This window comes from Rhinatrema bivittatum, chromosome 5 (genome assembly GCF_901001135.1).
Source record: "Rhinatrema bivittatum chromosome 5, aRhiBiv1.1, whole genome shotgun sequence".
Taxonomy (NCBI): domain Eukaryota; kingdom Metazoa; phylum Chordata; class Amphibia; order Gymnophiona; family Rhinatrematidae; genus Rhinatrema; species Rhinatrema bivittatum.
This window is the reverse complement of record NC_042619.1, coordinates 83,033,452-83,058,100: the sequence shown is the minus strand read 5'-3', so window position 1 is coordinate 83,058,100 and position 24,649 is coordinate 83,033,452. Positions and strand designations below refer to the sequence as shown.

The following is a 24,649-nucleotide window of genomic DNA, read 5'->3' as shown; positions in this document are numbered from 1 at the left end:
ATGAATAAATGGAATTAATTTCAGTCCTTTCATACTATTACAGGTGATTTAAGCCAAGTGATGAAAATGGAAAGAATATTGTGTTTATTTTTTCAGGGCAAATTTAGTAATTCAGTGTGAAAATTGGTGGAATTTGGCCAAGCAGTTTGCAAGACGAAGCCCACCTCTTCATTTCTTGTCCAGTCCTGTACAAAGAACACTAATGAAGGCTCTAGTTTTAGGAGGCTTTGCTCATATGGATACAGAAACAAAACAACAGTACTGGACAGAGGTAAGAAAGCTGAAACTATTGCAACAAACAAAATTAATTTGCATTAGGTGGCTTTAGGGAAGGCAATAAGACGTACATAATTTAAATATTTTATTATGTAGTTCCTTAGTGCTTGGGATTAGTTCTCATGTGCATGTCACATTCCCCCCCCTGTCAAGTGCAAATGAAGCAGCTGGCAGGAGCGGGGAGAGCAGTCTAAAATGTATGAAAACAAAACTTTTCAATTTAAATTATTCAATTTGTCTTCCTGCCTTTCCTGAGCTCTTCATTACATTCCATTTTAAGAGAAAAAAGGAGGGCCATATAAGGGAGTGTTACTCAGTAACAGCAGCTTAAAATTGAAAACTTTAGTGGTTTGCTCTCAAATCTGAAAACAAAAAATGCATACACTGAAAGTAATCTCTATTTTAGTTATGGTGAGGGCACACTGTTTATGGATTGAGAGTTGCACAATTAAAACGGTGCTACCTACTTCCCCAAATTATCCTGGGAACTGTTTTAGCTGTATTCCTCCCTCTGCAACCCTGTTCTAGATCCTCTGTTTTTCTGTGTTTTGAAAGATAATAGAAAATATCACAGGCCTCAAGTTTTTTCTCTGTAGACAAGCAGGACAGTTATCAGTCATGCAAGTGGGTGACATCTAATGACGCTGAGGGCTCTCTGAGCTCAGAAAGACCAAAAAGGTCTTTCTGAACAAGCACAGATCTAATTGCACAAGTCTCCACAGTCTATTTTCTTCTTTTAGCATAAATGGACAGTTTTTCAGCTCTTTCACACTAAAGCCACTCATTCCCCCCCCCCCCCCCCCCCCCCCCGGGGTTTTTTTCTTCATATTTGTTTTGTTTTTTTCATCTGAGAGTTTCTTTAAAAAAATTGTTTTCTTCAATTTAGTTTGATTTGGCATCAGTCCTCTTCAAGATAACAGACAAGCCAGGGTTCAAGAGATGTTACCGTTGCTTTTCTAAAATGACTATTTCAGATCAACATGACTAATGTGTCTGGTGTCTTCCCATGATATGAACTGTGCAGTCTATGCCTGCATATCTCCAGGGGCCATAAGGTCAAGGGTTTGCACTTGGAAGGAGTTTCTAACCTTTCCCCAGGCATCCATCTCCACAATTAAGGTGAAGCAATCCTCTTTGCAGAGGCCATTTCCTAAATAAAAAAAAAATAAATTGCAGTCTCAGCATAAATAAGTGGTGGTAAGACCAGTGCCCTGGTGCCCAAATGTGCATGTTCTGCACCAAACACTTCATCTGTGCAGAGATAATCCCCTTTGGCACAATCTCTCCTCAGCATGGACAAGTTGTCAGCACCATCAACAAGCAAAATCATAGAATAATCTGTGCAAAGATTTCTCAGCACTGAGACTTGAATATGTTGAGCCTTTCATCAGCTTAACGCCGCAGCCCCATGCACACAAAGGTACCATACTAAATTTAGTAGAAACAAATTTGTTTATTATTGCATATCAAAAGGCGATCATGGTACCCCTGGAAGACACGGAGTAATAGCTCCATCTTTACAGAGCTATTCCTGTGTGTCTTACCGTATGTCCATGAGTGCCTGCTTTTTATAGGTAAAACATACAATGATCCCTAATAGGAATCCATGAATGGGAATATCACGTACCACGTGTCTTGTGTTAAAACAAGATAAGTTGAATCTAAGTTGCCCTGTCCCACTTCCCACCTTGAGGCCCAATTAAGGCCTAGTTGAGACCCACATGCCTACCGCTTACTGTCAATCTTCTGTTAGTTCTTTGTCCTGTCAATCTTTCATTCTTAGGGGGGATCTCCAGGACTCTCTGATTTCACTGGGCCCCTGGTAGTCTGTGAGAATGTAACCTCGTCCATGTGCTCTTTGTGACTTCATGACCCTCCATCATATTTGAACAGCTCCAAATGCAGTCCAGATGTCTCCCAGTCTATTCAAAGCTAGGGTCAATCTGAGGTTCTTATGGCAGAGTTTGTTACCCCGACTTCTTTGCAGCTTGGCCTAAGCCAGAATCTCTGTGTTGGTTTCAGACTTCAGGCGCACACATCTCATTGATCAGCACAGAAAAATCTAAACTGGACCAAACCTTCTCAATCATGATTTTGGTTCCTGAATCAGATAGTTCTTCCACTGCCCTTCCTACAACCAACCACCATTCTATAGTTAGAAAGATATGGATTGAATTAATAAAAATGTTTCTTTTACAGATATGCCACTACCTCCACCCCTGGAACAGATGTTGCCCATCTTAAAGTTATTGATGCCAAAGATGGAACATCAATATACTACTGTAACTTTTGACACCAGAAAAAAAAATCACAGGCTAAGTCTTATGACTCACCCTCATCTAGGAAGAAAATAATGTTGGAGGAACCCTGTATAGTACTGTCTGATTCACAGGAGGGGATCTGAATCATCTTTTATTTCTCCACTATTCCATTCCAATGATGAAGACTTTACTGGTCTTACATCAGATCCAGTTCCACAACCTCCTAGGAGTATATCTCCTCTTGAGGATTTAGTGTATCCTGCTTTTATCTAAAAGATGGCCAAATACATTAATTTCTCCCTATTCCAAAAGGGAAAACCTAGAGAGAACATATTTGGTTTATTGAACCTCAAATGAACCTTCAAAGCAAGTTGTAATGATACCAATACACACAGACTATAACATGAACTTCAGACAAGGATGTGGCAGACATCTTTGCAACTCATCTAGTCTCAAAAAACTGGATATCAAGTATAAGGTTCAATTTTGTAGAGGCCTTCAAAGGTCCAAATGCCCCACCAATCAGTGGTGGTAGAAGCAGCTTAAAAAAAAAAGGGAGGGGGGGGGGGAATCTAAAACGTATTCTAATACCCTTCCAGGCAAAGACCCTTTCTTATTGGATAACACAGGAAAAAGTTTCTTTAATTAGCTATTTAAGTTCTAGAAAGTTACATAACAGTTATACATGGTGCAGTCTATGTATTCTTGCATACAGAAACTGCATGATATGACTTGGGAGCTTCCAGCAGATTTCAAACTTTTCATATTAACTTCCTCTATGAAACTGAAGTATGTGGTAAGCACCTCAACAGATGAGGCTTATGACACTTCTAGGATGTCCGCAATAGTCACTGGAACCAGAAGATTAACATGGCTTCAAGCCTCAGAGCTCCATGAGGATGTTCATGAAAAATTAGCTACTGATCTCTTTGGAGAAAAAGTGAATCATTCACATATATATGAATGATTGTTTCGTCATATACACACACACACATATACATGACCTCCTATCTCTTCATAAAGCACTACTTCTGTTCAGGAAGGAAACAGCAACAATATTCTTTTTAATGACTGCACCCTTGGCACCCCAAAGAAAGCACAAATGTTTTTTAAAGTTCTTTCAAAACAAATTAAAGCAGAATTTTTGACTATAACAACAAATAGAATTCCTTAGACAGTCTTCTAGTGTATGTGTGTGTGTGTGGGGGTGAGACTGTAGTACTTCATTCCTATATGTTCTTTGATAATAACAGATCATTTGATGATAAAGATCATACTGCAGGTGTACCATTGAAATTTCAAATCCCTCACCTCAAACAACTCTCCAAGGAGATGCATTCTAGTTGCAGGTCAAATCAAACTTCTTTGTTTTATTCTGGACCTCAGAAACAACCTTAAGCATGTTAAAAATAAATAAATAAAAAAGGAAAAGTTGAAGATGAACTCTTTAAGTATCATCCATCTTCAACTGAAGCGCTGAAAACAAAAGTGTGAAAAGTGGAATATAAATAAATAAACTAGATGCATACGTGCACATTCCTATTCACAAAAATTACAGGCAACTTCTATATTTTACCATAGAGAATGATTATCAATCTCAAGCTCTCCCATTTGGTCTCTCAGTGGCTCCCAGAGTCCTCACAAAATGCCTTGGAATAGTTGTTGCTCATTTAAAGATATACAATATATTGTTTTTCCCTGCCTAGACTGGCTTATATCAGGCCAAACTCTTCTAAAGGTTCATGCTATACTCTATATATGATGAGAAATCTTCAATCCCTTGAGTTAATTTGCCAAAATGCAAAGTTGAACAGTCCTAAGCAATAGACTTTATAGGAGTCCATCTTGATACAATGCAAGAGAAAGCTGTTCTTCTACATAAAGCAAGAATCTTGATGAACATAATCCTGAATCTTTCCAAGCAATGAAAAGTTACAGCCCTTTGGTTTATGCAGATGTTAGGTCGCATGCAACAGTTCTCATGTCACACTTTCCATACCTTACCATGAGACCAGCTCATCTAATACTCTAGTTCAACCAGTATTTACAACTGTCTCATAGTATGCAAATATCTACCTCTCTCATCTGCTCTTTCACATAGTAGTTAAATCCTTTCAACCTACTCAGAAGTCAGTTCTTTCACCAATCTCAGTTTTAGGAAAAGCCACAGCTGCTTCCAAACAAGATTGGCTGAGCTTATTTCAATCAACTATGTTCTCAAAGAACTTGGTTGACAAAAGAAAAATTGCTTCACACGAACCACCCAGAATTGAGATTCATATTCTGTGCTCTCAAGGTATTCTGTTCCTGGCTAAAGATTAAGGTAATCTTAATCTAAACAAACCAAGTAGCTATGTTCCATATCGATAAACATAGAGGGACAGTTTTTTTTCAGTCTTTGTCAGGAAGCCTGCAAGATTTGGTTACAGATTATTCCCTAAAGTAGTGGTTTTCAACCCTGTCTTGGGGACCCCACCAGCCAGTCGGGTTTTCAAGATATCCACAATGAATATGCATGAGAGAAAATTTGCATGTTATGGAGGCAGTGCATGCAAATGTTCTCTCATGCATATTCATTGTGGGTATCCTGAAAACCCGACTGGCTGGTGGGGGTCCCCAGGACAGGGTTGAGAACCACTGCCCTAAAGAATATTAGCTCAGTTTTTCTCCTGGGGAGAGAAAATCTGAAAGCAGACAGATTACCAGTTATAGCCACATGAATGGTTATTAGAGACTGAGTAGCCCAGGACTATTCTAGCCCTGAGGTACTTTGATCATAGATCTATTTGCAACACCATTAAATTAAATTAAGTACTACTCCAGGATACCACCAAAGAACAGTCTGGCAGCAGATGTTATCTGAATTCAGTGGAATTGAAGATTGCGCTATGCATTCCTCCCAATTCCACTTATAACTAAAGTACTTAAGAAGTTGGGAGAGGGGTAAAATTATTTTAATAGCCCTACTTTTGGTTTCCACTGTATTAATGCCTAGCTGTTCAACATCCAATAAGATTACACATATTTCTATGCTTGATTGGATGGCAGGACAGGAATCTTCTGTATCACAACATTTAGTAATTAGCTTTGCATGGATTTTGAAAACAAACTAGTTTCATTTCTACAATTGCCTTCTGAAGTTCTCCCTTTTGTATTCTTCCTGTACCCATATTTTTCATATTAGTTTTTAAAACTTAAATTTCTGCTAAAAGTGATCTCTGAATTTTTTTTTAAATCAATCCATCGTCTTGCCAACATTTTTTTCCAAGACTACACACAAGTAAAGACAAGCCAGATTTTTATATATTGCACCACAGAAAAGTTTTGTTCTATTTAGAAAGAAAAAGTCCTACAGAAAATCTTCACATCTTTTGTAGATTTGTGGCAAAAGAGAAAATTTTAACTGTTATTAGTCATGTGAAACTCCTTCTACTGCCACCTGCCTTCTAACAGTACAGTATTCTGCATTTCTAGCAGCTGGAGCTGACAGTGTTAATTCCTGAGCCAGAGCAAGCTCCTGACATCATGCTTTGAGAGGAGGCAGAGTGACAAAGTGTGGCATTTTGAAAAGTTTCAGCTTCCATTTAGTTGTATCCTGACAACAACTGTTCCTCATGACCTGAGAAAGACTGAGTTTAACTCTGTAAACACACTGATTTAAATGTAGCAGTTTGTATTACTGTGAAAAGTCCGTTTTCTCACAGGACAAGCAGGATGGTTGTCCTCACAAATGGGTGACATCGAGGATGGAGCCCACCACGGAAAACTTCTGTCAAAGTTTAACAGAACTTTGACTGGCCCCTACTGGGCATGCCCAGCAAGGCACTGACCCTGCAGCCAGCAGGGGTCTCCCTTCAGTCTTCTTTTTTCCACGCAGCAGTTGCCACGCGGTGAAAGGAGCTCTTCTTACCACGTTCCTGACAGGAATTCGGTTTTTTCTTTCCGAAGAAAATTTGCCCCTCAGGGGTCTCCCTTCGACGAATTTTCGTCAACTTCGCGGAATCCGGTAAGTTTTTGCCGTTTTTCATCGACTTCGGTCGATTTTGGCCCTCGAGGCCTGTTGGCACTTACCAATCCCGCGGCTAAATTTTGGCCCAAGGCCATGGCGACGGGGTTCCGTCGTTGTCCGGATTGCACCCGGACTATATCAATCACAGACCCCCATAGGGTTTGTGTTTTGTGTTTGGGTAGTGAGCATGATGTCCTGACTTGCACCAAATGTGCCTTAATGACACCTAAGGGTCGCAAAGCCAGGATGGAGAAGATGGGGCTCCTCTTCCATGCACCCACCCCAACGCCATCGATAGCATCGACGTCATCGGAACCGGCACCGTCGAAGTTGCACCACCACCATCAACCCTCCGGTGACCGTCCACCATCGATGACTTCTCGGCCGTCGACTCCTGTCCCCTCCCCGGATGGGCGAGGAGATCGGAAGGACAAGCATCGCCATCGACGGCACAAGTCTCGGCCCGTCAAGGATCCACAGCCATCGACCTCTGAACAGGCCGAGCCACCGACTAAAAAGCCTCGGTCAGACCTGGCACCGTCCACGTCTCGTTCGCAGGCACCGAGGAAACCCTCACCCTTTCGGGGTGTGGGAGCCGTGATCCCACCGGTTACGGTGGTCCCTCCGGCTCTGCCTCAGCCTTCCTCTCCCGTCGAGCCGGGTATTGTTACCCTGGTCTCCGGGCAGAACTGGACCGGCTGGTCCAGGAGGCCATCGAGAAAGCGATGCAAAGGTTCCAACCTCCACCGGCACCGTCTCCGGCACCGCCTCCGGCATCGACTCCGCCACCGAGGAGGGAACCGACCACCGAGCCTTTGGTGGACGCTCTAGCACCGCTACTGCGCCGCATGGAGGCGCTTATGGCGGCCCTTCCATCGGTGATTCCAGTAGCACCGACAACACCACCGTCTCCGACAGGATTCTCATCGGCAGGAGAAACACCGTTCCTGATTCCCCCGTCCGGGGTGGTCCCATCGGTGCCTTCGCATATCTCTCCACCGATCTATCCTTCGGCTCCATCGATTCCAAGACCGGCACCGATTCCATCGGCAGCGCCCAAGCCCTCGATGCCATTCCCAGTTCCGCCTACAGCACCGATTCCATCAAGATTTCACTCGATGCCTTCGGATCCTCAACCAGGTCCTTCAGGGCTTCAAGCCCCACATGATCCATACGATACCTGGGGTGATGATACATCTTCTGACACAGATTTACCTTCACCGCCATCTCCTACAGAGAGTAGAAAACGATCTCCTCCTGAGGATCTCTCTTTTATTAATTTTGTGAAGGAGATGTCAGAAGTTGTACCTTTTCAACTACAATCTGAGACCGATGACAGACACCAGATGATGGAACTGCTCCAATTTCTGGATGCTCCTAAAATCATCGCTTCCATCCCCATTCACCAGGTGTTTCTGGATCTTTTAAAGAAAAACTGGGAATCTCCTTCATCTGTGTCACCAGTTAACAAGAAAGCTGACTCCACATATCTTGTCCAGTCAGCACCTGGATTTCAGAAGCCTCAACTGGATCATCGCTCTGTTGTGGTTGAGTCCGCGCAAAAGAAGGCCAAGCGTCTGAAGCCGCACTCTTCCACTCCACCTATCAAGGACAATAAATTCCTGGATAGTGTGGGACGGAAAGTGTATCATGGAGCTATGTTGATTTCACGCATAGCTTCATATCAGCTCTACATGACTCAATATAACAGAGCCATCCTTAAACAGATGCAGGATTACGCTGACACGTTGCCGGACCAATACCAGCCACAGCTTCAAGCCCTTCTTCACAAAGGATTTGAGGCAGGGAAGCACGAAATCAGAACGGCCTACGACATCTTCGATGCTTCCACAAAAGTTTCAGCTACTGCCATCTCAGCCAGACGTTGGGCTTGGTTAAAGTCATCCAACCTTCGCCCAGAGGTCCAGGATTGTCTAGCTGATTTACCCTGTTTAGGGGACAATTTGTTTGGAGAACAAATTCAGCAAATTGTGGCAGAATTAAAAGATCATCACGAGACATTGAAACAACTCTCGTCTGTTCCATCTGAGGTGTCCTCCAAACAACCACCTAAGAAGGACTCTAAAAAGTCGTTCTTTCGGCCACGTCGTTACTATCCTCCATCGGCTAGGCCTCGTCCTGCATGGTCCTCCAACAGACCTCAGCCACGCCAGCCTAGGAAACAAAGACCTGCTGTACCCCCACCTCCTGGGCCTGCGGCGGGTCTTTGACTTCCCTGTACAGAGCACATGCCAGATCCCGCTTCCAGACATCCCTGTGGGGGGTCGACTGTACCACTTTTTACAAAGCTGGATACAGATCACCTCAGATCAGTGGGTGCTAGCAATTATCGCACAGGGTTACCACCTCAACTTCATAACTCTTCCGGCAGACTCCCCGCCTCTTCAAGCGTGGAGTCTAACCAGCCATTTGACTCAATTACAACAGGAAGTATCCCTTCTTCTGCACTCAAATGCTATAGAACCCGTCCCTCCCTCTCAACGAGGGAAGGGATTCTACTCCAGGTACTTCCTAATACCAAAGAAATCAGGGGGGCTACGTCCCATTTTGGACCTTCGGGCCCTCAACAAGTACCTTCAAAAAGAAAAGTTCAAGATGGTAACCCTGGGCGCGCTGCTCCCTCTGCTGCAAAAGGGGGATTGGCTGTGTTCTCTCGACCTCAAGGACGCTTATACCCACATTGCGATTACACAATCCCATCGCAAGTATCTGCGTTTTCTGGTAGGCCGCGACCATTATCAATACCGGGTACTACCTTTCGGTCTGGCATCTGCTCCACGAGTCTTTACCAAATGTCTCGTAGTGGTAGCAGCATTCCTCAGGAAGGAAGGTGTCCACGTCTACCCCTACCTGGACGATTGGCTAATCAGGGCCTCTACCCCTCAGATTGCTCAATCCTCCCTAAAATTGACAATTCACACACTCCTTTCCTTAGGGTTTCTTGTCAATTACGAGAAATCTTGCTTAGTCCCATCTCAAACCTTATCCTTCATTGGAGCAGACTTGGACACTTTACAGGCAAAGGCCTACCTTCCGCTTCAACGGGTCCAAACTCTCATGTCCCTAGCTCGCCAACTCCAGTCTCAAAACACTGCCACAGCTCGCCAATTCCTCATTCTCCTAGGACACATGGCATCCTCGGTTCAAGTCACTCCCATGACCCGACTAGCCATGAGAGTAACACAATGGACTCTGCGACACCAATGGATTCAAGCTTTTCAGCCTCTGTCCTCCATAGTCACAGTTACACAAGCGCTACGCCTGTCTTTAACCTGGTGGACGACTCAAGTCAACCTCCTTCAGGGCTTACCTTTTCTCCTACCAGATCCACAAGTAATCCTAACCACCGACGCTTCCCACATCGGTTGGGGAGCCCATGTGGACGATTTCCAAACCCAAGGGTTATGGTCACCAGAGGAAGCCGAACACCAGATAAATTTCTTGGAACTTCGGGCAATCCGCTACGCGCTCAGAACTTTCAAAGATCATCTATTGAATCAGATAATCTTAATCCAAACAGACAACCAAGTGGCCATGTGGTACATAAACAAGCAAGGAGGCACAGGCTCCTTCCTTCTGTGTCAGGAAGCTGCGCAGATTTGGGCAGAAGCCCTCTCCCACTCCATGTACCTCAGGGCCACTTACCTGCCGGGAGTAGACAATGTATTGGCAGACCAGCTGAGCCGTGTCTTCCAACCGCACGAGTGGTCACTCGACCCTCTGGTAGCGACCTCTCTGTTTCACAAGTGGGGTTCTCCCCGCATAGACCTCTTTGCGTCCCCTCAGAACCACAAAGTGGACGATTACTGCTCTCTCATTCGAAGCCAGCACTCTCGGCCGAGGGATGCCTTCTCCCTCAAGTGGACGACAGGTCTGCTCTATGCATTCCCTCCACTTCCTCTTCTGTCAAGGACTCTCGTGAAGCTTCGCCAGGACGGAGGAACCATGATCCTGATAGCACCCCACTGGCCACGCCAGGTGTGGTTTCCCATACTCCAGGATCTCTCCATCCGCAGGCACATCCCTCTGGGAATGGATCCGCATCTGCTCACTCAAAACGACGGATGCCTCCTCCATCCCAACCTTCAGGCCTTGTCCCTGACGGCATGGATGTTGAAAGGTTAGTCCTTCAGCCTTTTAACCTTTCGGATTTGGTTTCTCGTGTCTTGATAGCTTCACGAAAGCCCTCCACCAGAAGATCCTATTCATATAAATGGAAAAGGTACACATCATGGTGCACTTCTCAGTCTCTTGATCCCCTTTCCTGTCCAATCTCTAAGTTCTTGGACTATTTATGGCATCTATCGGAATCCGGTCTTAAAACCTCTTCCATTAGGATGCATGTCAGTGCGGTAGCCGCTTTCCATAAAGGTATAGAGGGTGTCCCTATTTCAGTACAACCCCTGGTAACACGCTTTCTTAAAGGCTTGCTCCATCTGAAGCCACCCTTACGTCCTCCGGCCCCATCTTGGGACCTTAATCTGGTTCTTGGTCGTCTAATGAAACCACCTTTCGAACCTTTGCACTCCTGTGATCTTAAATATCTCACATGGAAAGTGTTATTCCTTTTGGCTATCACTTCAGCTCGCAGGGTTAGTGAGTTACAGGCCCTAGTTACCTATCCGCCTTATACTAAGCTCCTGCAAGACAGAGTGGTACTCCGCACTCACCCTAAATTTTTACCTAAGGTAGTTTCTGAGTTTCATATCAATCAATCCATCATACTACCTATCTTTTTTCCCAGGCCCCACTCCAACTCCGGGGAACAGACTCTGCATACCCTAGACTGCAAACGAGCTCTAGCTTATTATCTAGACCGTACAGTTCCACACAGGAAGAGCACTCAATTGTTTGTCTCTTTCCATCCTAACAAGTTAGGACAACCTGTGGGTAAGCAGGCTCTTTCCTCCTGGTTGGCGGACTGCATTTCTTTTTGCTATCAGCAAGCTGGCATTCCTTTTCAAGACCGTGTAAAAGCACACTCTGTGAGGGCCATGGCGACTTCGGTAGCACACCTTCGATCGGTGCCGCTTCCTGACATCTGTAGGGCTGCAACCTGGAGTTCTCTCCATACCTTTGCAGCCCACTATTGTTTGGACAAAGCTGGAAGACAGGACTCCATCTTCGGCCAATCTGTCTTGCGTAACCTTTTTCCAACATGATGTACCAACACCCTTCCACCTTCCCGGTTGGGTGCGGATGCCCTTTACCAAATTCCACCCCAGTTGTTGTGCCTGTTGCACATCGTTGGGTGCATTTGGTGCAAGTCAGGACATCCTCAGCTCGGTACTCACCGATTTGTGAGGACAACCATCCTGCTTGTCCTGTGAGAAAGCAAATGTTGCTTACCTGATGTATCAGGTGTTCTCACAGGACAGCAGGATGTTAGTCCTCACGAAACCCGCCCGCCACCCCGCGGTGTTGGGTTCGTTTTAATTTTACTTTTTTAGGCACTGCCTGTAGCTTTGAAAATCAGACTGAAGGGAGACCCCTGCTGGCTGCAGGGTCAGTGCCTTGCTGGGCATGCCCAGTAGGGGCCAGTCAAAGTTCTGTTAAACTTTGACAGAAGTTTTCCGTGGTGGGCTCCATCCTCGATGTCACCCATTTGTGAGGACTAACATCCTGCTGTCCTGTGAGAACACCTGTTACATCAGGTAAGCAACATTTGCTTTCTTTCCTCTGTATCTCATAGTGCACTTTTTAATCATTTACAGGCCGATACAGTACTGTATCGGCCAACGGAGCGCACTGTTCCTGTACGTACCCGGATCAGTCCAGACAGTGGGTTGAGCCTCCTTTCCAGCAGGTGGAGACAGACTAAAACGTGAAGGATGCCCTATATCAGGACAGAGCCTATCCTCTACCCCTTCAGTATTCGTCTGTATCCAGCAGGTGCAGCATCTCCCCTTCGGTTCTCTGCTGTAGGCTAGTCAGCCTCTTCTTCTTTCTTTTTCGGCTCAAGCAAGTAGTTCTTTGATTCCCGCTTGTTTTAGAAACAAAGGAAAAAAAAAATCTATGAAGGAAATTTTGCCTTTTTAGTGCTTTTACTGTTTTTGTGTGGGAGACGTCTGTCTCCCAGCTCTTGCCCGGCTCAGGGGGCTTTGCCCCTTTTGCAGGAGGGGGTTCCCTGCATAGTCCTGAGTCCGTGGACGCTTCCAGGTGTGGGGACTGACGCTCTCCGGGCCTCGTTCCCCCTCTGGCTGCCGAGAGGGTTTTTAACCCGCTGCTGCGCTCAGTAAAAAAAAAAAAAAAAAAGTTTAAAAGTTTCAAACTTTCAATAAGTTGCAGGTACTCACCTACCTCTAACTTATTTGCAGCAGTTGACCAGCTTTTTTATTTTTTTCTGGTCAGAGTAGGGCTAGAACCAGCAGCCAGAGAAGCAGAAGGCAGCAGGTTTCCCGCCTGCTCTCTCCTGCTGTGCAGGCTGTCAATCAAGCTTTTTTTTCAGCTTTTTTTTCTTCAGCTGTGGCTTAGCTATTTCCCGGCTGGCAGCCTGCCTTTCTTGTGGGCTGCCCTCTTCGCGTTTTTCGCAGCACGGCCTCTGCACTGCTTGCCTGCCGGGTGGGGAAGGTCCCTCCTTGGCAGGACAAGCAAATTTAGCCCGGGGCTCCATTCCTCCTGGCATGGCTAGGCCTTTCCCGGGTCGGCAGAGCCCGGGAACGGCCACCATCTTGGATTTTTCATCGGGGCCGATTTCAGTGCTCCCTGGGGCTGGGGGGCCAGATTTTTTTGATTTAACCCCCGATTTGGCCCCCACGGGTGCCCAGGAGGGGGGGGTCCTGACCTTCCCTTGCCGTCCCCCCCCCCCCCCCCCCCCCCCCCGCCAAATCCAGGGTCCCTTTTTCAGCAGATTTCGTCCTCCTCATGCACAAATCTTATCTAGCTAGCCTGCATGAGCTGGACGAAAGCCGCCCCCTCTGCCAAAAATCCCTCGCTCAGCGCCGTTGACCACTGGACCGGCCGCGGAGCCCCAGGGACGGTGCGTGTGGTACTGGGGGTGCCCCCCTCCCCCCCCCCCCCCCGGTGTCTCCCGTGTCCTCGGACCCCGCTGCTTCCTCGGATTTGGCGGATGCCCCCCCCCCAGAGGGGGATGACCCTAGAGCCCTCCGTCTTTTTCGTAAGGACGAATTAGAGCCCCTCCTCCCTTTTGTTTTGCAGGAGCTGGGTCTGGAGAGTCCCTCCGTGGATAATCTCATGGCCTCGCTCCCTAAGGATATGAATCCGGTTCTGGGAGGGCTCCGGGCTCCGGCCTCGGCCTTTCCCTTCCACCCCATGCTTAAGCTCCTTATCCTGCGGGAATGGGGGCGGCTCCTGAGGGTGCGCTTCGGGTGGGGCGTGCGATGGATAAGCTCTATCCCCTCCCGGAGGAGGGCTTGGAGCTGTTGCGATATCCATCGGTGGATTCTTATGTTTCTGCAGTGGCCAAGCACACCACGATTCCGGTGGAAGGTCCACGGCCTTGAAGGATTCACAAGATCGTAAGCTGGAGGCTCACCTGAAGCGCATCTTCGACGTTCTGGCCCTTGGGGTCCGGGTGTCTTGCTGTAGCAGTCTCATGATGCGAGCGGGCCTCCAGTGGGTCCAACAGTTACTCTGCGCCCGGGAACTTCCGCCAGGTGAGGCAGAACAAGCCGAACGTCTGGAGGCAGTCACCGCTTATGTATCGGATGCCCTCTACGATCTGGTCCGTGTCCAGGCGAAGGCGATGGTTTCGGCAGTGGCGGCTCGGAGGCTCCTTTGGCTATGCCACTGGTCGGCTCCTCGAAGACTCGGCTGGGCACGCTGCCCTTCAAAGGTAAGATGTTCTTTGGCGAGGATCTTGAGAAGCTTATGGACTCCTTGGCTGACAACAAGGTCCATAAGCTCCCAGAGGACTGCCCTAAGTCTTCCCGATCCTTCGCGGCCTCTCGCTCTCGCTTCAGGGGCCAGCGTCGCTTCGCTTCTCGGGGGCGAGGCGGTCCTGTGAGGGGGTCTTCTCATGCGCAGTCCTTTCGTGGCAGACGGCCCTTTCGCGAGGGCCAGCCCGTGCGTGCCGCCGCTAAACCTGCCATGCAATGAAGTTCAGCCGACCCATTCCTCTGTTCCTTACCTCTGCGGACGCCTCTCCCTGTTCTTCGAGGAATGGGTCAAGATCACGTCGGATCAGTGGGTCCTCGACATTATCAGAGATGGGTACGCTTTCGACCTCGTCAGGGAACTTCCAGATCTTTCTTTTCTCGCCTTGCGGCCGGGCCAAGAGAGACGCGGTGGTCCAGACTCTCTCCAAGCTTCTGGATCTGGGAGTGGTGGTCCCAGTCCCGGAAAGGGAAATTGGCGCCGGCCAGTATTCTATTTACTTCATCATGCCCAAAAAGGATGGGTCCTTCCGCCAATATTGGACCTCAAGAGGGTCAATCAGGCTCTCAAGATCCCCCACTTCCGCATGGAAACCCTGCGGGCGGTCATTGCGGCGGTCCGCCCCGGAGAGTTCCTTGCTTCCCTCGATCTCGCAGAAGCTTATTTTCATATTCCCATTCACCGCGACTATCAGAAATATCTCAGATTCCACATTCTCAACCAGGACTTCCAGTTTCGAGCTCTCCCCTTCGGCCTCGCGACCGCTCCTCGCACCTTCACGAAGGTCATGGTAGTAGTAGCGGTGGCCTTGCGCCGGGAGGGGATTCTCGTCCATCCCTATCTGGACGATTGGCTCATCAGGGCCAAGTCGGAGACCTCTTGCCGGCGGGCGGTTGATCGTGTCTTGGAGCTCCTTGCCTCTCTCGGGTGGATAGTGAACTTTTCCAAGAGCAAGCTTCAGCCCTCCCAGGAGTTGGAATTTCTGGGAGCCCACTTCGACACCCGAGTAGGCAAGGTTTTCTTACCTTGGGCGCGAGCCCTCAAGCTGATTGATCAGGTCCAGACTTTGATTGCCCTACCCTCCCCGACAGCCTGGGATTATCTCCAAGTCCTGGGATCCATGGCTTCTACCATTGACCTTGTCCCCTGGGCTTTTGCTCATATGCATCCGTTACAGAAAGCTTTGCTGTCCTGTTGGCAGCCAGTGTCTGAGCAGTTCCACGTAGTCCTTCCGTTCTTGGATTCTACTGCCGACGAATTATAGTGGTGGCTGTCTCTTCCTCATCTTCTGCAAGGGATGCCTCTTCAAGCTCCACAGTGGACGATAGTGACCACGGAAGCCAGCCGGTTGGGCTGGGGTGCGGTCTGCCTTTCTCAGCCCACCCAGGGAACATGGTCGCAGACTCAGTCGCGCTGGCACATCAATCGACTGGAAACTTTGGCGGTCCGCCTGGCGCTTCAGGAGTTCCTTCCCCTGATCCGCGGCAAGGCGGAATGAGTCCTGTCCGACAACTCCACCACAGTGGCCTACATCAATCGCCAAGGGGGCACTCGCAGTCCCCTGGTAACCTTAGAAGCCAGCCGTCTCCTCGCTTGGGCGGAGCGTCACCTACAGTGCCTTGCGGCTTCTCACATCGCCGGGAAAAGACAATGTTCAAGCCGACTTCCTCAGCCGGCAGTCGCTCGATCCGGGAGAGTGGGAGCTCTCGGATGCGGCCATGGCTCTGATAGTGGACAGGTGGGGTCCTCCTCACCTCGACCTCATGGCAACTCTGTGCAATGCCAAGGCCAATCGGTTCTTCAGCCGCTGGAGGGAGCACGGCGCAGAGGGTGTGATGCTCTGGCTCTACTTTGGCCAGCGGACGTTCTTCTGTACGTGTTTCCCCCATGGCCACTGGTGGGGAAAGTTCTCAGGAGAATCGAGCTCCACCGGGGACCGGTGATTCTCGTCGCTCCCGAGTGGCCGCGAAGGCCGTGGTTTGCGGATCTCATCAATCTAGCGGTGGACGGGCCCCTGTGCCTCGGTCATCTCCCTTGTCTCCTCCGGCAGAGCCCTGTATTTTTCGACCAGGCCGATCGCTTCTGTTTTGCGGTCTGGCTTTTGAACGGCGTCGCCTGAGGCGCAAAGGTTATAGGGAGGAGGTCATCTCCACCCTGCTGCGAGCCCGGAAGCAGTCGACTTCTCTGGCCTATGGGTGCATCTGGAAAGTTTTTGAGTCCGCGTGTACGGAGGCGGGTGTCCCTGTGCGCTCCGCCTCGATTCCTTTGATTCTTTCTTTTCTTCAGAAGGGTCTATCTAAGGGCCTCTCCTTCAGTTCTCTACGCGTTCAAGTCTCTGCGCTCGGCTCTCTCCTGGGTCGGGTGGACGGTCATGCCTTAGCAGCTCACCCTGACGTGATTCGTTTCCTGAGGGGCGTTAGACACCTCCGCGCCCCCCCCCCCCCCTCGGGCCACGTGTCCGTCAAGTCTCAACCTAGTCCTTCATGCTCTCTGTGCGGCTCCCTTCGAGCCTCTTCGCCACGCTACGCTCAAGGATCTTACTCTAAAGACTGTCTTTCTGGTCTCTATTTCCTCTGCTCGCCGTATTTCCGAGCTTCAGGCGCTGTCCTGTTGGGAGCCCTTCTTGCATTTCTCGGATTCCGGGGTTTCTCTCAGGACGGTTCCTTCCTTCTTGCCTAAGGTTGTCTCCGCTTTTCATGTCAACCAGTCGGTCAAACTCCCAGCGTTCTCTCCGGAGGAGATTGCGGGTACGGGGGGTGGCGACCTTCGTCGGCTAGATGTAAAACAAGTCTTGTTTCGCTATCTCCAGGTCACCAATGACTTCCGGGTATCGGACCATCTCTTCGTCCTTTGGAGTGGTCCCAACCGCGGTAAACAGGCTTCTAAGACCACGATTGCGCGGTGGTTGAAGGAAGCCATTTCCTCGGCGTATCTTTGTCAAGTTTGTCCGCTTCCTGAGGGTCTGAAGGCCCATTCTCTGCGTTCTCAGGCTACTTCGTAGGCGGAGAGTCAATCTGTCTCCCCGCAGGAGATTTGCAGGGCCGCCACTTGGATGTCTCTGCACACTTTTGCTCGGCACTACCGTCTGGATGTACACGCTCCGGTGTTCGGTTCCTTTGGGCGGCAAGTGCTTCGAGTGGGACTGTCTCGGTCCCACCCAGTTTAGGGAAGCTTTGGTACATCCCACTGTCTGGACTGATCCGGGTACGTACAGGAAAGGAAAATTAGTTCTTACCTGTTAATTTTCATTCCTGTAGTTCCACGGATCAGTCCAGACGCCCTTCCCTGTATGTCTTCTGTCCTCTCGAAGCTTGTTTACTTGCAGGTCTGCAGATTTCCATATATTTCTTTGTGCAAGATTACTGAGCAATTACACCGGAAGCCTTGGTCGTTTTCTTATACCAAGTTGATGCAAGAGCGTATAGGTATACCATGTTTTCTACATTATTCTATATTTGCTCCATTGAGCTTTACAGTTACTTGCTTGATCCTATTCTTGGGTTTGTTGTTTTATGCTTTGACATACATTATACTGAAGGGGTAGAGGATAGGCTCTGTCCTGATATAGGGCGTCCTTCAAGTTTTAGTCTGTCTCCATCTGCTGGAAAGGAGGCTCAACCCACTGTCTGGACTGATCCGTGGTACTACAGGAACGAAAATTAACAGGTAAGAAATAATTTTCCTTTAACCTGCCCTTGGACAAGCAGTTTCCCTTACCCCTTATTCAGTAAGGGGCGGAAAATGCGCGTCCAACCCGCGGCACCTAATAGCATCCTCAACATGCAAATGCATGTCGATGGCCCTATTAGGTATGCCCGCGTGATACAGTAAGTAAAATGTGCAGCCAAGCCGCACATTTTACTTTAAGAAATTAGCGCCTACCTTTGGGTAGGCGCTAGTTTCTGCCGGCACTGGGAAAGTGCACAGAAAAGCAGTAAAAACTGCTTTTCTGTGCACCCTCCGACTTAATATCATGGCGATATTAAGTTGGAGATCCCGAAGAGTAAAAAAAAGTTAAAGTTAAAAAAGAAAAATTTAAAATGGTCCGGCTGCTATTGGGCCGAAAACTGGACGCTCAATTTTGCCGGCGTCCAGTTTCCGAGCCCGTGGCTGTCAGCGGGCTTGAGAACTGACGCCGGCAAAATTGAGCATCGGCTGTCAAACCCGCTGATAGCCGCCGCTCTGGGCTAAAAGGAGGAGCTATGGACGCGCTAGTGACCCTAGTGCCTCCTTTTGCCTGTTTCTACCGCACCACCTAATTTAAATACTGAATCGCGCGCACCGGCGAGTGGCAGGTGCACGCGCCGGGAGAGCGGGTGTTCGTCCGCTCTCCCACAGATTTTACTGAATCGGCCTGTTAGTTCATTATAAATCATTTTTCCTATTTAATTTATTAGCACTGTGTATGGCTAATTATCAACCCAGCTAAACGAATTGTTATAGGATCCCAATATCTTTAGTAATTGGTCTGTGAATGTCTTTCTGAAAACTGTAAGAACATAAGAAATGTTTTCTGGATCAGATCTAGGTCCATCAAGCCCAGTATCCCGTCTCTGACAGAAGTACGTCCAGCTTACAAGTACTTGGCAGATCCCATAAATACAAAGACTTTCATTTTCAGTTTTTGTGGGTTTTTTCCTGGGAATTTCAATGCTTTAACAAAAAAAAAAAAAAAACCGGGGAAAAATGACATTTCTACTAACTTTTATCCTGGGTGTTATAACAAAATCATTTTCCACTGACTTTGTTATAATATTGAAATTCCAGAAAAAAAACAAAATAAAAATTGAAAATGAAGGTCTCTACCCATAAAGTAGATTCATTTCCCATTACTCATGCTTTGAGATAGCAATAGCTTTCTTTTGTCTGTCTCAGTGTTTCCCAACCCTCTCTTGGAGGCACATCTAACCAGTCGGGTTTACAAGGATATCAATAATGAGCATGCATGGAAGAGATTTGTATACATTGTGCATGCACATCTAACTCATGCATATTCATTGTGGCAATCCTGAAAACTCGACTGGATAGCTGGGCCTCCAGGAGAGGGTTGGCAGGAACAAGTTCTAGTTTGAGGAAGGTATCTCCCAAGGATATTTGCAAAACAGGGAAGTTAGAATATCCCAGTAGAAATATTGTGGTAAAGACTGAAGTAGCCCAGATGTATATAGATAAAGAGCACACAGATGTAGAAAAATCCACACTACATGTGTCATCTGCTAATAAGCTGGTTGTGAATACAAATAGAAATAAAAAAGTACAGATAAACATTTTAAAATGTCTGTATGTGAATGCTAGAAGTCTGAATAGTAACATTGGAAAGTTAGAATGTATAGTATTATATGAGGATGTAGGCATTTCAGAGACATGGTGGAAGGATACCCAATGGGACATTGTTATACCAGGGTATAAATTATATCAATGTGACTGGGTGAGTTGAGGTTTTTTTGAGGTTGCAGTGTCCCCAGAAATCCTTAGGGAGTAACTTGTGGGCAGGGTATTTGCCCAGAGGCGAGCAGAAACCCGATTGTGTGGGCGGTTGCCTGGAGAGAGGCATATATGTAGGTGGAAGCGAGGCCTGTGTAGTGGCCAAGGTTTTAACCTCTGCTGAGTGGTAAGATAGTGCAAAGCCTTCAACTCAGAGTTCTTCAGTTACAAAGAGAACTCTTTCAACTTGGGTATCTGATGCAATCAGATATAATTGGTCAGGACAGTATCTCCAAGGTAAAGTGAAGGCCGTCAGGGCTATGGCAGCTTTCTTAGCACATCTTCGCTCTGCCTCCATAGAAGGTATATTCAAGTCTGCCACTTGCTCTTCTATCCATACCTTTACTACTTATTACTGCCTGAAAAATGCTTTGAATCAAAACAGCAGTGTTGAACAAGCAGTTCTAAAGAGCTTATTTGATTCCTTCAACTCTTTCCTCCAGCCTTTGGTACGCTATGGGTTGTATGTTTCTCTGTTAACTAAAATCATAATAATCATTTTCATGAAACCCTCAGCTTGGGAGTCCCCATTTGTGTAGCTGAAATCTGTCGTATCTATACATGGAGAAAATAAAGTTGCTGACTTGTGGCACATGTTTTCTGCAGACAGCAGGACAAATCAGCCCCACAATCCCACACTCTTCCCCTTAGACTGAAGGTTAGCATACTAAAAAGACAGCGGAGACTTGTGCAACAGTGGGTACAGAAGGTCTGCATGCTCAAAGACTACCTCAGTCTTTCTGAGCTCTGAGAGCTTTTCCATCTTGGTGCTGTCGAATTTCTCGTTCAGAATATGGCATATTTTGGGTTATTTTTTTGGCTAATCCGTAGGCATAGTGTAGCACAGTTGCTGTGTAAATTATATTTGTTTCCAGTGGTGGTAAGGACCAAGTCCAAATTTAGAACTCTGATTTTCGGGTCTTGGGGGGGTAAAGGGAGGGGAGAAAGGGATACCTTAAACGTATTTAATGGTACTGTCCTAGAAAGGCTTTAAGATTTAGCTGGCGAAGGTCTCTGTGGGGGGAGGGGGTGGAGGGACTCTGCTGCAAGTGCCCTCAGTTTGAGAGTTTAAGAAAGTGAAGCATTAAAACAGGATTTTCTGAGTGGCAGAGTCCTAGTTTTAGAACTCTGTCCTGGTTGATATCAGATTAGAACTTGCCAACATAGCATTCAGAAAAACAAACAAATTCAATTATTCCCTAGCGCTAGGTAACCGGGGATTCTGGAGTTAAAACTATCGTATATGAAGGATTGGGTTTAAAATATATGCTGTCTGTTTATGCATGGCTGAGTAAGTGATGGCCTTTGGACAGATGGGGTGTGGTATTTGTTTTTTATTGTATGTGATGTATCATCATTGGATTGTGGTTTTATTTATACTGCATTGGGCAGGACTTTGGTCCTTGTTTTGCGTGTTATAAAAAATGAAATGAAAAATTAGGTAGAAATCATATTGATGCCTAATGTTCAATCAACTTTTTTTTTTTTTTTTTTTTTTTTTTTTAGTTAGTTTTGATTTTTTGCTGAATCGGTAATGAAAGAAGGCATTGCTAGAAGTGATGTGTAGAACTGATTTGCTCTTTAGGTTCTTCAGCCACTCCAGCAGCGTTTTTTGAATGTGATAAACCAGGAGAACTTCCAGCAAATCTGCCAGGAGGAGGAAATAAAGCAGGAGATCACTGCCACGCTAGAGGCGCTTTGTGGCATTGCCGAAGCCACTCAGATTGACAATGTAGCAATCCTCTTTAATTTCCTAATGGACTTTCTCACCAATTGCATTGGGTTAATGGAGGTTTACAAAAATACTCCAGAGACTGTTAACCTGATCATCGAGGTGTTTGTTGAAGTTGCACATAAACAGATATGCTATCTTGGAGAGGTAAGTACAGGAGGTGTTCCCTGAGTGCTCTTTGACAGTACGTTGTTAGCAACACAGATTGCTCTTACTCAGTAATAGGAGAAATGTAATATACTTTGAAGCTGAACAGAACTATGATGTTGGATGACTGGCAAAAATGCCATTGTGATGAAAGTATGGACCTTTGTTTTCAGTTTTATATTTTCCTTGGGAATGTCAATGTTATAATAAAAAAAAAAAAAAAAATCAGTGGGAAAATGACTTTTTTCCTCCACTGATTTTTCTCCTATTTATTTTTCCACTGATTCTTAAATTTCCCAGGGAAAATAAAATAAAAGCTGAAAACAGATATAAGGTAGAACAGCTAGAGATCTTCAGATTAATTTATGGTTTGATCCATATTTTTTCAATCAATAGAACAAACACTGTTTTCTAAATGGAAAGTGCTCATTTCGTTAATAAGGGAGGTATGTATGAACAGAAAATAGATGATCACAGGAGAGCAGGTGATACTCCAAGGAATTTGGCAACCTGAAGGATGAAAATTACATTACAATAGTTGAAAGACATGATCAAAGATGGGAGGGTTCATTATTGATCTCATGGGTGACGTGTTCATTTTCTGTGTCAGCCTGTGGTATGTATGACAGGAAGGGCACCTCCTGCACTGTGCAGTTATGAAGCTATATCTTATCAGTGCTTTGGGTGTGTTGACAGGCAAAAGACCAAAAGCCAAGAACCCTCCACACCCGAGAGTACCCTATATAGCTTTGTCAGTGCAGTCTGGAATGTCTTATCACATTTAAAATGCTTCATTTAAATGTTTAAAATAATTGTTTTGCAAAGTTTTACAAATAGATTCATCCATTAGTGAAACTACTTACTGCCAAAGGGCATTTTAAAGGTCATGTTGACTCTCAAAATGGGACTTAGTCTCCTTTCATAAAAGGCAACACCTGATTTTCTGAATTTCATAGAAAATTAAAGCATTGGCATACTTTCTCTAGGTTGGTTTGTTATATACAAAAACTATAAATGTATCCTGTATCATTTGGAAGATATTTATTTTATTTATTTATAGACATTTTGATATTCCGCTTTGAACCAAAATAGTTGTCATAAGGCAGATTACAGTCTGTTAATTACAGTTGCAATTGCAATTTACAATCATTGCAGGGTTAAGGATCCCTGGGGCATAGCCCAAAAGAAAGATATGAGAGAGAATATTATGGTTGCTTGGTGTCTAGACGTGCTTGTCTTAGGTTGTCTGCTAGATGCATATGAAATCCAGTCTTCTGATGATACAAATGGTTAGCGACAATTCCTGAGCATGATCTAAATATCTTGGCGCATTACAAAGATAAAAAAAAAAAATGGATGTTTAAATTTGAGAGAGTCTGTGAAACTTTCAGCAGAACCACTCGTATATCAGACCTGCCAGAAGACTGTCATGGTGAAAACACTAGAGATGGAATCTAAAATTTGTGATTGTGATCTGCAAAACACAATGCCAGTACTCTAAAATGTTTTTGGATTTTGTGATTGCTTCAGTTGACTTGCAATTAAATCGCACTTCATTATCATTTAGAGACAAATCGGTATCATACTTATCTTTCTAAACATATACATTATGAGGCAACTTGTGTGCAGGGTCTGTCAACAGTATGCCTGAAGAAGGATGAAAAATGTCTGCGACACATCAGTACAAACTAGTATATAATATCACACAGTGTCGGCTAGCTTGGGTTCATTGTCTGTCATCAGTATGCCATAAGGAGAGTGAAAAAAATGGGGGTCTTTTAATGAGGGCATACTGTGCCTAGTGGGGGGACAGACTGATTATTTCTTCTATTGTATCACCAATTGCCTCTCTCCCTATTTATCTCTTTCTCTCACCTTTGATTCTTTAATTTTCTTTCTGTGGTGTTGCAATTTCTTTTGACATTTTTGTTCGTTTTATCTTTTTGGCTTTTCCTGTTTCTCTCTGGCTCCTGCACTTCCCTCTCAGGACAGATAGCCAAACCCAATAACTTTTGCTGAGGGCAGATCTGCAATGACAGTGAGGTCAGGCAGAGCATCTATGAAAGACTGGAAGACTGAAATACTATATCATTTAGATTCCTATTGTTGGTGATCTTGTTGGATATATCCATTGCCTTTGGTTTGGGCCATAAGGTTTTGCTTGGGAAGCTGCAGCAGATAAGGATATAAGGTAAAGTGTTGGACAGGGTGATGCCTATTGGCAGTGATTATTCTGGTAAAATATTCAAATTAAATGAATATCTGCAAGTTGGATGTTGGAAATGGTTTTACCGTATTTTTCGCTCCATAAGACGCACCTGACCATAAGACGCACCTAGGATTCAGAGGGGGAAAATAAAAAAAAAAAAAAAAAAAAAAATTTGTGCTAAACCGGCTCTGCGTCTGGGTGTCTTATGGAGCAAATTAGGGGAGTGCATAGCTTTTTTTTTTTTCTCCCCATTTTGTTTTCGGGTCTGGGGAAGGCCATTTCGGTCCACTCCCCAGATCAGAAAACTTTTCTTTCTCTGGGAACCCCATCCCAACCCTTTAAATTAACAACCCCCACCCTCCTGACCCCCCCAAGACCTGCCGACTTAATTTACCGCAACCCTCCTGACCCCCCCCCCACAAGACCTGCCGACTTAATTTACCGCAACCCTCCTGACCCCCCCCCAAGACCTGCCAAACGTCCCTGGTGGTCCAGCGGGGGTCCAGGAGCGGTCCGGGAACGATCTCCTGGGCGTGGGCCGTCGGCTGCCAGTAATCAAAATGGCGCCGACGGCCCATTGCCCTCACTATGTCACTGAGACCAACCAATAGCAGCGGTCGGTCCCAGTGACATAGTGAGGGCAAAGGGCCGTCGGCGCCATTTTGATTACTGGC

General features: G+C 46.4%; 1 protein-coding gene across 6 annotated transcripts in view; it reads left to right on the top strand.

Annotated features, from left to right (window-relative positions):
• The window catches only part of XPO4 (exportin 4), a 340,414-nt gene that overhangs the window by 251,296 nt on the left and 64,469 nt on the right, over positions 1-24,649 (top strand). For 5 of the 6 annotated variants that reach the window (XM_029602525.1, XM_029602521.1, XM_029602522.1 and 2 more), the window contains 2 exons: positions 97-271; positions 21,473-21,766. In XM_029602525.1, coding sequence (XP_029458385.1) covers positions 97-271; positions 21,473-21,766 — 469 coding nt within the window. The remainder of the gene's footprint in view (positions 1-96; positions 272-21,472; positions 21,767-24,649) is intronic. The other variant, XM_029602524.1, reaches the window with a different exon arrangement.